Source organism: Cherax quadricarinatus, chromosome 4 (assembly GCF_038502225.1).
Source record: "Cherax quadricarinatus isolate ZL_2023a chromosome 4, ASM3850222v1, whole genome shotgun sequence".
NCBI classification, from domain to species: Eukaryota; Metazoa; Arthropoda; class Malacostraca; order Decapoda; family Parastacidae; genus Cherax; species Cherax quadricarinatus.
The window spans coordinates 19527823-19543585 of record NC_091295.1 but is presented as its reverse complement, the minus strand read 5'-3'; the positions used below and the strand labels follow the sequence as shown (position 1 = coordinate 19543585).

Sequence of the window (15763 nt, the reverse complement as noted above, 5' to 3'; positions counted from 1 at the left end):
ATAAAAAGCTTGATGGGTAAGCTTATGGATGCACATGGTTTTAGGAAGTGACTGATATGTCTTCATTATTTAGTGGTAGCTACATTACAGTAAAAGGCAGTTGCCATTTGTGGGTACAAGAGAAGTCAAGGTGGGAATCACGAGAAAGAAAGCAGCTGTTAATAGAAAGGTGGGGTAGAAAAAGTACAGGTAATCAGGTTGAAGAGGTATGAGGTATATTTAATAATGTTGTCCAGCAGTGTGCACAAAAATTTGAGTACATATAGGAGGGTGGGAAAAGAAGTTTTTGTAAAGACTGTGGTAAGGGAGATAGCATAGAAGAGGTTTTTACAATGTAACAATAAAATACAATAGGCAGAGAACATCTACAACTGTTCCTTGTATGTTTTTTTTTTTATTTTTTCATGGGCTTAATCTACGTCCACTAGTGGGCCCTACCCCATCTCATCATCTTAAGTCGCTGCCTTTCTCCACACTTTTCATGGGTTTTATCATAGTTCTTCCCTTATGCCTCTGTATTAGATTGATAAAACCTGGTACACAGATGAATCTCTCAATATAGAAACCCATGCATTGCACTTGTCTTAATTCATCAGCATCTCTACTTCACAAATTGAAATTCTGTACGAATTTTTTTTATAAAATTATACACAAGTGTTGTGCATGGGTTAACTCAGTCTGTGGCATCTAGTGGCCTATACAAATACTATTGCAGTACCATTAGCTGTTAACAACACATTATATTTTCCACTCCCCCAGACAAATTTCTACATCTGACTGGTAGATTTTGTCTAGTATTATAAGTCTAGTACATATAGTGAAATCTGGAACATACCTGTTATTTAGTAAATAATTTGACAAATTATTTTGATTTTAGCATCAGTTTCTTGGTATGAAAACATTACCCACTCCTCTGTTTTATTAAACTGCTTGTCCTCTCTTCTTTTTGCTGACAGTTTTTCCTGTCATGTTTGCCACTAAAATTGCAATACATGTATATATCTTTTCTGTTTTTTTTAGTTTAGAACTCATTGCTTCTCAGTTGGAGAGTAACACAGACTACCCGGTAGTGGATCACCTGTATGAGAAGTGCAGCACTTCCATCACCATCTTACGTACATCCCAGCCCAACCCCCATATATCGGTATGTTACGAACATTTGTTTCCATTATCTAAATTTTATGATACATAGATCGTTTATTGCTTTAGTAATTACAGGAAGGCCCCACTTTACGGCGTTTCACTTTACGGCGTTCCGCTAATACGGACATTTCAAATTATGACCAAAACTCACTATACGGCTCCCCCCACCTGACTTTCTAATACGGTCACCGTGCCCCACCCTGTTTGTTTACATTCTCCATGAGCTCAGTAAGCACTAAGTCTCTCCATTTTGTCTGGAAACTCCAAAATTTCAAATGTTTTTAAAAGTTATTTCATATTTTATATATACTCTGATAATTATACTTATGTATACCTGTACCTAAATAAACTTACATACATCGAGTCATTTAAATGTCGTATATTACGTTAATATACACATTTTCATTAATCCATCCATGATATTTTTTTCAAAATTATATAATAAACACGATGCATAACATATAAATAAGATAAATACACCCCACAGTAGAATAAATAAACATAAATGTGAGATGTGAGCAGACGACTTCCACAAGTGACGCCATAATAACAATAGTCACCGAGTCTCATTAAATGTCGTATATTACGGTAATATACACATTTTCATTAATCCATCCATGATATTTTTTTCAAAATTATATAATAAACACGATGCATAACATATAAATAAGATAAATACACCCCACAGTAGAATAAATAAACATAAATGTGAGATGTGAGCAGACGACTTCCACAAGTGACGCCATAATAACAATAGTCACCGAGTCTCATTAAATGTCGTATATTACGGTAATATACACATTTTCATTAATCCATCCATGATATTTTTTTCAAAATTATATAATAAACACGATGCATAACATATAAATAAGATAAATACACCCCACAGTAGAATAAATAAACATAAATGTGAGCTGTGGTAGCAGACGACTTCCACAAGTGGTGATAATAACAATAGTCACCGAGTCTCATTAAATGTCGTATATTACGGTAATATACACATTTTCATTAATCCATCCATGATATTTTTTTCAAAATTATATAATAAACACGATGCATAACATATAAATAAGATAAATACACCCCACAGTAGAATAAATAAACATAAATGTGAGCTGTGGTAGCAGACGACTTCCACAAGTGGTGATAATAACAATAGTCACCGAGTCTCATTAAATGTCGTATATTGCGGTAATATACACATTTTCATTAATCCATCCATGATATTTTTTTCAAAATTATATAATAAACACGATACATAACATAAAAAGATGATAAATACACCCCACAATAGAATAAATAAACATAAATATAAGATGTGGGAGCCTGGTTTGTTTACATAACTCTGCGCCTGTTACCTCTCATGTACTCATTCTTTCTCTCTCTCATTTATTCGTTTTATCTCATTTACTTACTCCTGACCCTACATTAAGACTACAAATATTTTAAGGTAAGTAATGAGTGAACTGTATATACATTTTATCGCTCTGGGATGCTTAAATATCATAGAATAGTAAGTGTGGGTGGGGTGGCCTGGTGAGGTAGCCTGGCTATTACAATACATACCACACTTGATTTCTTACAATAAATACTACTTGTCTCACCCTAGATTAAGACTATAAATATTTTAAGGTAAGTAATGAGTGCACTATGTGTGTATTGTACTTTTTTATTGTTTTTTGATGCCTGGTTCTATTGCTAACATAATATATGTTAGTGTAAACTTGTTATCTAGTGTTTGTATGCATTTGTAAGTGGAAAAAAAGGGTGTTCCACTTTACGGCGGTTTCCGCTTTACGGCGGTAGCCTGGAACCTAACCCGCCGTATAAGTGGGGCCTTCCTGTATATGACTCTAAACATTATTGAATTTGTTTTAGTTTGTATATTATTGTTACTCAATTAAGACAGAAAGGATACATCACATTACAGTTGTATAACTAGCAAGTATTTTGTGTTTACCTGGTTATTTATAACAAGCATTTGTCAAAATTAAGATGTTTGGTTAAATGTGTTAGAGCTTCTGCTGACCATGAAAAAAAATCATATAATTTAATATACAGTAGAATATACAGTAAACCTTCTCAAAATGCATGGAATGTGTTTCTGAAGATTGGCAGCTTGTTAAAATTAGCATTGTGAAATGAAGAACGTGAGAAAAATTGGGTTATGTTCCATAACCCCTCCTAATTTGCCAAACGTTTTTAATATACTAGCTACTAAATAAAAAATTACTATAATCTCTCTACATTATAGTACTATTGTTTCTTGTCATGCAAGTGTGTAGAGGATTGATGTGGCCCTGCTGCACTAAGGTGGATAGCTGTGGTTCTTGTGTTGGTGTAAATGCAGAGTTGTCAGTTAATAGTTTAATGGACATGTTCACATATTCAATTATGCATCTCTAGTCTGTTGTACTCTGCATTATTTATAGCTGTATTTACCACTTGACATTCATATTCATATATTTTATTTGGACATGATACATAGTTGTACAATGAATTATAGTACTGTAGTTGGGTGAACATGCCAAAAGCCCCTTGTATGCAGAGCATTGTGGGCAGGCTTAAAATTAACTTAAAATTAACAAGCAATGAAAGATTCATTGTTAAAAATTACAGTAAACAACTTACAATATGAAGTACAATTGAGTATTTGTGTAAAGTAAAAGGACACAAGTGCTACTAATGTGACATTTTATTGTGGCAACGTTTCGCTCTCCAGGAGCTTTGTCAAACTGTTACAAACAGTACATGGACACAATGGGTATATATAGGCTCAGAGTGAGGTGCAATACTAGTAGTAGTAGTGATATAAGTAGTAGTAGTAGTAGTAGTAGTAATACAATATTAGAACAATTAACTTGCACATGAGTAAAAGGATATAAAAGCTATTACTTGGGAAACATAAAAATAGGTTAGACAAATATTTCTATTGGAGGCTGGATAGAGAAGGTCTGTCCAATAGAAATACAGTGGACCCCCACATAACGATATTTCAATCCAGAAGTCTGTTTGGGTGCCATTAAAGACCGATTTTGTTCCCATAAGAAATATTGTGAATTAGATTAGTCAGTTTCAGACTCCCAAAAATACACCTACAAAAGCACTTACAAAAATACACTTACATAATTGGTCGAGTTGGGAGCTGATCGCTATGCGGGGGTCCACTGTATTTGTCTAATCTATTTTTATGATCCCCAAGTAATAGCTTTTATATCCTTTTACTCATGTGTAAGTTAATTGTTCTAACATATTGTACATATTACTAATACTACTACCACTAGTTTTGCACCTCACTCTGAGCCTATATATACCCTCTGTGTCCATGTACTGTTTGTAAGGCTTGATAAAGCTCCTGGAGAGCGAAACGTTACCACAATAAAATGTCACATTAGTTGCACGTGTGTCCTTTTACTGTACATATTGTGGGTAATTCTACCAACTTTATTACAATTGAGTATTTGAAACAATGAAATTTGAACGTATTGATACTGAAGCATTATAGTTGTACAAATTTGTCACATTACAATGTATAACAAAGATGATCAATTTGCTATATGTTGTCTTGAATTTTTAAGATTTAAGTAATTGGGAGAATTATTGGTAATGTTAAATAATGAGTGTTGATTACTTAGTCCTGAGCGAGTAAGTGGTGTTTTAGAAGAGCCTTAAATTGATTTTCAGGCCTGGTTACTATAGTATGTTCTGGTAATGAATTCCAGATTTTGGGGCCTTTTATGTGCATAGTTTTTACACAGTGTGATATGGACATGGGTACATCAAAAAGAGAACTGTGTCTTGTGTTATGGTCATGTGTCCTGTTAAGGTTGGTGAGGAGAAGTTTGAGTGGAGGGTTTATGTTTGAGTGTATTGTTCTATGTATGTAGTAGGCACATGAAAAAGTGTGGATGTTCTTTATGGTGAGCAAATTTAGACTTTTGAATAGAGGTGGAGTATGCTGTTGCAAGTGGGAATTTATCATTCTGATTGCAGCCTTTTGCTGGGTTATAAGTGGCCTTAGGTCTAAGATATGATGATGTTGACCCCGATGCACAAATTCCATATGTGAGATAATTCAAATTCAAATTCAAATTCAAAGTTTATTCTCTATAAAGATTACAATGTTGAATTTACAGAATTTGGTTGTTGTGTGGTTTACATGTAGTTAAATAATGATTACAGAGTGTACCACTAGAACGCCTATCATGGCTAGGCATTTCGGGCAGACTTAGTTTAATTCTTTATTTTAAAATATTACAAATTATGAGGTAAGTTGGTATTGTGGCTAAGTGACTAAATACTAGTTTGTGAGTTTAGCAATGTGAATGCTTTTGTTTTGGCACAGTACATAGTTTCAGTATTGGAGTATCATAGGATTCATTATTTTAAGATTGAGATTAATATTTCTGTTTATGGTCAAATGGGCGAGTGAGTGTAAGTGTGAACCACCAGGTGGTATTCGTGTAGTTAGTTGATGGGGTTTATCAGGGAGATAAGATGTTTTCTAATGGTAGTTTTGAAGGTGATGAATGTGTCTGCAGTTCTAGAGTTCAGGTAGGGTGTTCCAGATTTTAGGGCCTTTGACATACATTGAATTTTTGTAAAGGTTTAGTCGGACATGGGGAATGTCGTAGAGATGTTTGTGTCTGGTGTTATGCCTGTGGGTTCTGTCACAACTATCAAGAAAGCATTTTAGGTCAAGGTTGATATTGGAGTTTAAGGTCCTGTAGATGTAGATTGCACAGTAGTAAGTGTGGATGTACTGAACAGGGAGTAAGTTTACATCTATGAAGAGTGGGGGGGTGTGTTGCCAGGGATGGGATTTAGTGATAATTCTTACTGCAGCTTTTTGTTGGGTTATTATTGGCTTTAGGTGTATTGCTGCAGTTGATCCCCAAGCACAAATAGCATAGGTGAGGTATGGATAAATAAGTGAGTGGTATAGTGTGAGAAGGGCATTTTGCGGCACGTAGTATCATATCTTGGAGAGGATCCCAACTGTTTTGGATACTTTTTTGGTTATGTGTTGGATATGGGTGCTGAAGTTCAGGTTGTTGTCAAGGTATAGGCCTAGGAATCTGCCCTCATTATGTCTGGTAATTAGAGTGTTGTCGATCTTAATGTTAATTTGTGCATCTCCTGCTCTGCTACCAAACATAATATAGTAGGTTTTGTCAGTGTTAAGCATAAGTTTATTGGCTGTCATCCAAGTCGATATTTTGATCAGCTCCTCATTAACAATGGTGTTGAGGGTGGCAAGATTAGGGTGAGAGATGACATAAGTCGTGTCGTCAGCAAAGAGAATGGGTTTCAGGTGTTGGGATACGTTTGGAAGATCATTGATGTATATGAGGAAGAGCAGGGGACCAAGGACACTTCCCTGCGGAACTCCAGTATCAAGTAGCCGTGTTGTTGATGCTGTGTCTTTAATGGTAACATACTGATACCTATTAGTAAGGTAAGATTTGAAATAAGCAAGCGCATGGCCTCTTATACCGTAATGGTCAAGTTTGTGGAGTAGGATGTCGTGGTCTACTGTGTCAAAAGCTTTTCTTAGGTCAATAAAAATTCCTAGTGGATATTCCTTATTTTCTAATGCTGTGTAAAGCAGATCTAGCATTTTTATGATTGCATCATTAGTGCTTTTATTTTTCCTAAATCCAAATTGGCAGGGGCTCAATGAGTATGTTTTGTGCTGTTATAAATGAATATAGTCTCCTGTGCACGAGTTTCTCAAAGATTTTGGATAGCAATGGTAAGTTTGATATTGGCCTATAGTTGTTTAAGTCTGTAGGGTCACCATTTTTATGTATTGGTGTAACCCTTGCCATCTTGAGTAGTTCCGGGAAGGTGCTAGTTTCTAGTGACTTGTTAAAAAGTAATGAAATAGCATGCGAAAGGATATGGGCCGCTCACTTGTACAATAAAGGGTAGATGAGTGAGTGATACAGTACAAGGAGAGCTTACTGTGGAACATAATACTGTATCTTTGATAGTATGCCTACTGTCTTAGAGATTTTCTTGGAAATTTGTTGTATATGTGTCTGGAATTTGAGGCTGCTGTCTAGGTGGATTCCTAGGAATTTTCCCTCTGAGTCTTGTGATGGGTGATCCATTTAGTGTTAAGTGAAACATTTGCAGCTCTGGTTCCAAACTGAATGAAATAGGTTTTGTTAGTATTTAGGGTAAGTTTATTCGTCATCATCCAGGTAGATATTTTCTGCAATTCAGCATTGACAGTGTTGGTGAGTATGGCTGGGTTTGGGTGTGAGAAGATGTATGTAGTGTCATCTGCAAATAATATGGGTTTGAGTAGCTGTGATGCATTTGGTGGGTCATTAATGTAGATGAGAAAGAGGAGTGGTACTGTGATTGTTTGTGTGGAAGAGTTTGCACCATTTGCGTACACATATTGGCTTCTGTTATTAAGGTATGACTTTAAACAGTTAAGGGAATGGCCTCTTATACCATAGTGTGTTAATTTAGTGTGCAGGAAGTCATGGTTGACTGTATCAAAAGCTTTACATAGTCAATGAAAATCCCAGTGGGACTTCTTTCTTCTCGAGAGCAGTATATATTAGCTCCAGCATGTGTATAATAGCACCATTTGTGCTTTTATTCTTGAATCCAAACTGACAGGGATTTAGTATGTTGTATGAGATGAGGTAGGAATGGATCCATCTGTGAATTAATTCTTCAAAGATTTTAGAGAGTAGTGGTAAGTTAGTAATTGGTCTATAGTTATTCAAGTCGGTTTGATCACCACCTTTGTGGATCGGGGTAACCCTCGCTATTTTGAGAACTGTTGGGGAGGTGGAGGATTCAGTGGATTTGTTAAAGAGTGTTGCAGTAATTGGTGACAGTATTTGCAAAGCTTTTTTGTACATAAAAGCAGGCAAGTTGTTTGTCTCCTGCCTTGTTCTTAAGGGTGTTGTTGATGAGCGAGACCTCTGTTAGGTTGGTTGGAGCTAGGAATAGTGTATGTGGGTAGGTGCCTGTGAGTTAGTTTGATGGACTTGTGTTTGAGCTTGGGATTTTGCTTGCTAGATTCTTTCACATGGTGGAGAAGAAAACATTGAGTCTGTTTGCTGTTTCATTTGGTGGGAGTAGGGGTCCGTCTGATTTTGTTAATTTGTTTTTGTTTTTGGATATCCTTTTAGTTCCTAGAATTTCATATAGGGTTTTTCCAGGTCTTCTTTATTTAACATTTGATGTTTTTAATCTGTTTTCATAATTCAATTTTTTTTAACCTTCTTATCAGGCTGGTAAGGGCTGATGAGTAACGTTTAGACAGGTCTCTAGTTATTTGACCCATTCTGTACTGTTTTTCATATTGGTGCTTTGTGTTAATGGATTTGAGGATGGTGGGTGTTAGCCAGGGACTATTTAATCTGTCTGCTGTGAGCTGTTTAGTTTTTTTAGGGCAATGCTTGTTATAGAGGTAGTGGGTTCTTTTTATAAATTTATTAATACATTCATTAGTGTCTGTATATGTTTCAAGCTCATTATGCCAGTTGACATTATTCATAGCTGCTATGAAGTTATTTACAGCTGTTTCGTTATGCAGTCTAAAGGTAACTTTAGTAGTGTCTTGGGACAGTTTACCTAGGTTGGTTACGAGGAAGGTAGGGTACTGGTCTGTGGTGTTGTCTGTGATTATGCCTGATTTTAAAGGGGATATGGTGTTAGTCAAGATGTGGTCCAATAAAGAGATACTATTCTGGGAGATTCTTGTAGGTTTTGATATTGTTGGTAGTAACAAGCAGTTGCTCATAGTGTTTGTGAATTCAGTTACTTGTGGGTCCTGGTCATGTAGTAGATTTATGTTGAAATCTCCTGTTAGTACTAGGTGGTCTTTGTTCATATGTGCATCAGTTATCAAATTCCCTAATTTTTCACTAAAGTGATAAATGTTTGACTGTAGTACTCTGTAGATATTTATGACTGTGAGGGGGTTTTTGCAGGTCTTTTGATTTAAATTTATACATAATATATTAACCATGCTCATCCCTTGTGCAAAAATTATTGATAGTCAAGTTGATTTGAGTAGTACTATAAAGCTGTTCCACCCCCTTGCTGGTCTGTCCTACAGTTGTGTATGGCTGTGTATCCAGGAATGGCATAGACATCTGTAGTGCCAGGCTTTAGCCAAGTTTCTGTGAGTGTGATGATTGACATACTGGAATTAAGGGAATTGAGTAATGCTGTGAGGTCATCGTAATGTTTGCTCAAGGATCTGACATTGTAATTAAAGATAGTTATGTTATTGTTAGCTCTGAGTAATGTCTTAGCTTGGTCTGCTGTATAATAATTAGTTACTGTTTGATTCGTGTAAGTCATTTAATAAAAGGTTAAAATCTGGATCAGTGTTTGTAAACATAAGAACAAGAGTGACTAACAACTAGGTTTTAAAATAAGTAATGTGTTGAACATAATTAAGATTCTTAACTAATTTATCTTGTTAGCTAATGGATTGTTACACACAGGGGTCACAATCTGCATTACTCATTACACTGGCTCTTATTTTCTTATCTTTAATTGTATAGATGGTAGATTCTCAGACCAGAAGTGTGTGCATTCTGTATCACACATGCACCATATTGTAACATCTAAAATTTTTACTTTTTTCAATACATACTTCCAACATCACTCGTTTTCCTCTAGGTGCCTAGGTTTAGTATTCAGAAAAGAGATAGGGTGACAAGGCATACCTGGAGTTTACCTGCAGAGAGTTCCGGGAGTCAACGCCCCCCTGCGGCCCGGTCTGTGACCAGGCCTCATGGTGGATCAGGGCCTGATCAACCAGGCTGTTACTGCTGGCTGCACGCAATCTAACGTACGAGCCACAGCCCGGCTGGTCAAGTACCAACTTTAGGTGCTTGTCCAGTGCCTGGTTGAAGACAGCCAGGGGTCTATTGGTAATCCTCCTTGTGTATGCTGGGAGGCAGTTGAACAGTCTTGGGCCTCTGACACTTATTGTGTTGTCTCTCAATGTGCTAGTGACACCCCTGCTTTTCATTGGGGGGATGTTGCATCGTCTTCTGAGTCTTTTATTTCGTAGTGAGTGATTTTCATGTGCAAGTTCAGTACTAGTCCCTCTAGGATTTTCCAGGTGTATATAATCATGTATCTCTCCCGCATGCATTCCAGGGAGTACAGGTTCAGGAACTTCATGCGCTCCCAGTAATTGAGGTGTTTTATCTCTGTTATGTGTACCGTGAAGGTTCTCTGTACATTTTCTAGGTCAGTAATTTCACCTGCCTTGAAAGGTGCTGTTAGTGTGCAGCAATATTCCAGCCTAGATAAAACGAGCGACCTGAAGAGTGTCATCATGGGCTTGGCATCCCTAGTTTTGAAGGTTCTCATTATCCATCCTGTCATTTTTCTAGCAGATGCAGTTGATACAATGTTATGGTCCTTGAAGGTGAGATCCTCTGACATGATCACTCCCAGGTCTTTGAAGTTAGTTTTTCGCTCTATTTTGTGGCTGGAATTTGTTTTATACTCTGATGAAGTTTTAATTTCCTCATGTTTACCATATCGGAATAATTTAAATTTCTCATCGTTGAACTTCATATTGTTTTCTGCAGCCCATTGAAAGATTTGGTTGATGTCAGCCCGGAGCCTTGCAGTGTCTGCAATGGAAGACACTGTCATGCAGATTCTAGTGTGATCTGCAAGGGAAGACACAGTGCTGTGGCTGACATCCCTGTCTGTCAGATATGAGGATGAGAAACAAGATGGGAGCGAGTACTGTGCGTTGCAGAACAGAGCTTTTCACCGTAGCCGCCTCAGACTTTACTCTGTTGACTACTACTACTTGTGTTCTGTTAGTGAGGAAATTGTAGATCCATCTACCAGCTTTTCCTGTTATTAATTTAGCACGTATTCTGTGCGCTATTACGCCATGGTCACACTTGTTGAAGGCTTTTGCAAAGTCTGTGTATATTACATCTGTATTCTTTTTGTCTTCTAGTGCATCTAGGACCTTGTCGTAGTGATCCAATAGTTGGGACAGACAGGAGCAACCTGCTCTAAACCCATGTTGCCCTGGGTTGTGTAATTGATGCGTATCTAGATAGGTGGCAATCTTGCTTCTTAGGACCCTTTCAAAGATTTTTTATGATATGGGATGTTAGTGCTATCAATCTGTAGTTCTTTCTTATTGCTTTACTGCCTCCTTTGTGGAATGGGGCTATGTCTGTTGTTTTTAGTAACTGTGGGACGACCCCAGTGTCCATGCTCCCTCTCCATGGGATGTTAAAAGCATGTGATAGGGGCTTCATGCAATTCTTAAGATAAGATAAGATAAGATTTCGTTCGGATTTTTAACCCCGGAGGGTTAGCCACCCAGGATAACCCAAGAAAGTCAGTGCATCATCGAGGACTGTCTAACTTATTTCCATTGGGGTCCTTAATCTTGTCCCCCAGGATGTGACCCACACCAGTCAACTAACACCCAGGTACCTATTTGCTGCTAGGTGAACAGGACAACAGGTGTAAGGAAACGTGTCGAAATGTTTCTTAATGAACACGGAGTTCCATGAGTCTGGCCCTGGGGCAGAGTGCATGGGCATGTCATTTATCACCTGTTCGAAGTCATTTGGCATCAGGATAACATCAGATAGGCTTGTGTTTACCAAATTCTGTGACTCTCTCATAAAAAATTCATTTAGATCTTCGACTCTGGTCAGCGGCTTGCTAAAAACTGAGTCATATTGGAACTTGAGTAGCTCACTCATTTCCCTGCTGTCATCTCTGTAGGACCCATCTTGTTTAAGTAGGGGCCCAATACTGGATGTTGTTCTCGACTTTGATTTGGCATAAGAAAAGAAATATTTTGGATTTCTTTCGATTTCATTTATGGGTTTTAGTTCTTCCCGCGATTCCTGACTCCTATAAGATTCCTTTAGCTTTAGTTCGATGTTTGCTATTTCTCTGACCAGTATCTCCCTATGCATTTCAGATATATTGGCCTCTTTTAGCTGCTCTGTTATTCTTTTCTGTCGCCTGTAAAGGGAGCGCCTGTCTCTGTCTATTTTACATCTACTCCTCCTTTTTCTTAAAGGAATATGCCTTGAGCATTCATCGAGTGCCACAGAGTTAATCTGTTCTAGGCGTAAGTTGGGGTCTGGGCTCTGTGTTGCTTAGTCTATCTTTCCAGCTTATATCGTTTAGGACTTGGTTTACTTGGTCCCATACTCAAGATATTTCACAGAAAATATCACCATTTTAAAAATAAAAGTTGCTAATTAGCAAACATGCACTACAATAAAAAAATCTAGACCACCTCCTATAGAGTACATCGGTGATAAAAATTTGAAGCTGATCAGAAGAGGCTTTCTCAAATTATCACACAGAAATCAAAACTAGGAATAATCTACCTGTACAGTCGACCCCCGGTTCACAATATTAATCCGTTCCTGGGAGCTCATCGTAAACCAAAATTATTGGAAAGCGAATCAATTTTCCCCATAAGAAATAATGGAAATCAAATTAATCCATGCAAGACACCCAAAAGTATGAAAAAAAAAACTTTTACCACATGAAATATTAAGTTTAATGCAATAGAATAATTACAATAACAATAACAATTGAATAATAACAAAAGAATAATTGACACGTACCTTTAATGAAGATCTGGTGATGATTGATGGGATGGGAGGAGGGGAGAGTGTTGAACCTATTGTTTAGAAAGGGAATCCCCCTCTATTAGGACTTGAGGTAGCAAGTCCTTTTCCGGGGTTACTTCCCTTCTTCTTTTAATGCCACTAGGACCAGCTTGAGAGTCGCTGGACTTGTGCCACACAGCATATCTGTCCATAGAGCTCTGTACCTCCCGTTTCCTTAACCCTTTCAGGGTCCAAGGCCAAAATCTGAAGTGGTGCCCCAGTGTCCAAGAATTTAAAAAAAAAAATGATTATTTTTTCTTATGAAATGGTAGAGAATCTTTTTGTGAATGTAATAAAACAAAAAGTACGAAATTTGATGGAAAATTGACGAAATTATGCTCTCATGAATTTTGATGTGTCAGTGATATTTACGAATCGGCGATTTTGCCGACTTTGACTCCCATTTTAGGCCAATTACATTATTCCAGTCGACCAAATTCTTAGCTATTTCACTAGTATTACTTCTATTCTATCGATTGAGCACAAGAAATAGCCAAGTCAACTGTTTCAACTACAAAATAAAGTGACCGGAAATTGGTAATTTGGCCAATTTAACACAAAGTTCAAAATATTCCAATTTCAAAATAGGGTCCAGAATAAACAATGTAGGTATTCCTGGCACTAAACTAACATTTCCTCTGTTCATTAGTTATGTTTTGAGGCTTTACAAATAAATTCTATTTTGATTTTTTATTCACATAATGAATTTTTATTCACACCAAAAAATAGAAGATTTACTGTTATGCAATATTGTAATAATTGTATAAATGTCATCACCACATTTGTCAATGTATATTAGACCCACCAGCTGGCGTGTATTAGACGTGTGAGGTCGTTTGTTTACTCTTGAACATCGGCAAAAATTTAACATTTCTGCCACTTTGAGCTCAGTTTCAAGCCATTTCCAGTGCTAAAACCAATCAAAATTATCTCTATTTCTGTAATATGTCTTCCATTCTATCAAATGAGACCAAGAAATCACAAATACAACTATAAAAAACATACGAAAAAACACTACAAAGTCGCTGTTTTAATCGAAAATCACAGTCTCGTTTTTTTTTTCTCATTATACACAGTGTGCTGCAGGATTTGTTTTATGTGGTGCACACATACCACATAGATGTATTCTCTCATATCTAGGCCCAAATTTACCACTCACAGTTTATCAGAGTGAGCTAAGCTCATGACGTAGATCTACGGTTTGGACCCTGAACTTAAAGCCGTAGATCTACGGGACGGACCCTGAAAGGGTTAAGATTTGTCTAAAATGGGCCACAACATTGTCATTGAAATAGTCACCAGCATGGCTTGCAATAGCTGTGTTAGGGTGATTTTCATCCATAAAGGTTTGCAGTTCAACCCACTTTGCACACATTTCCTTAATCTTTGAAGTAAGCACAATGGATTCCACAACTGGCATAGGCTTCTCAGGGTTAACCCCAAACCCTTCAAAATCTTTCTTAATTTCCATACTAATTCTCACCCTTTTTACCACAGGGTTGGCACTAGAAGCTTTCTTGGGGCCCATGGTGACTCATTTTGCAGAAACAAGCACCAAAAACAGTGATAATATGGATAATATGGAATGTATCGAATGTATCCTTAGATGCGCGCACACTAGCTGGCTTGTAAACACTGGCACACATGGGGCAGTTCAGGCCACACGTGGACACATCTCGTACGAATCGCATCGCATACCGGGTTTTGTAATGGGAACTGAGGCAAATTTTTGGCGATATAATGCATCGGCTACCAGATTTATCGGATACCGATAGCATCACGAACCGGGGGTCCACTGTATATAAAATTGCTCGGAGGGCAACTGCACAATTCATTACAATGGTTACATAAACCTTTTTCTAGTTAAGTACACCAGCACTGAAAATTTAAAGCCCATCTGATATAGGCAACTACTTGATAGTGATGCTTCATGAATACCTAGTGCATAGCATAAATATTGTAGTCTTTTCTTTCTTTCAACACACCGGCCGTATCCCACCGAGGTGGGGTGGCCCAAAAGGAAAAACGAAAGCTTCTCCTTTTACATTTAGTAATATATACATGAGAAGGGGTTACTAGCCCCTTGCTCCCGGCATTTTAGTCGCCTCTTACAACACGCATGACTTACGGAGGAAGAATTCTGTTCCACTTCCCCATGGAGATAAGAGGAAATAAACAAGAACAAGAACTAGAAAGAAAATAGAAGAAAACCCAGAGGGGTGTGTATATATATGCTTGTACACGTATGTGTAGTGTGACCTAAGTGTAAGAAGTAGTAGCAAGACGTACCTGTAATCTTGCATATTTATGAGACAGACAAAAGACGCCAGCAATCCTACCATCATGTAAAACAATTACAGGCTTTCGTTTTACACTCACTTGGCAGGACGGTAGTACCTCCCTGGGCGGTTGCTGTCTACCAACCTACTACCTAGAAAATATTGTAGTACCTTTTAAAAATGTGGTTTATTAATTATACAGAATATATTTTTTATAATGCAAAAGTGGAGTTACTGTAAACTACAAGCATCACACTTAACACCATCATTTCGTTATTCATAATACAGAAAGTACCGTATTTAATTTTGAATGTTCAGAAATTTTATTACAATTAGAGACCTTCTCCACACCAGGGCTGTCATGGCAACCTTTCGCACCTGGGCACATTTGCGTTAAAAATTGCTGTACTGGAGTATTAGTCTGCCAAAATTGCTGTACTGGAGTATTAGCCCGCCAAAATTGCTGTACTGGAGTATTAGTCTGCCCAAATTGTTCAGGCATGATAGTGGCTTGCTGTGTGCTTAACACTATCTTATACAGTGGACCCCCGACTTACGGTATTAATCCATTTCAGAGAGCACATCGTAAGATGAAATTATCGCAAGTCGAGTTAATTTTCCCCATAAGAAATAATGGAAATCAAAGTAGTCCATTCAAGATACCCATAT

General features: G+C 37.4%; 1 protein-coding gene across 2 annotated transcripts in view; it reads left to right on the top strand.

Moving 5' to 3' along the window:
* LOC128684391 (uncharacterized) overlaps nucleotides 1-15763 on the top strand; it is a 107716-nt gene that overhangs the window by 53006 nt on the left and 38947 nt on the right. For both annotated transcript variants that reach the window (XM_070095025.1, XM_070095023.1), the window contains exon 3: nucleotides 1021-1144. In XM_070095025.1, the coding sequence (XP_069951126.1) occupies nucleotides 1021-1144 (124 nt within the window). The remainder of the gene's footprint in view (nucleotides 1-1020; nucleotides 1145-15763) is intronic.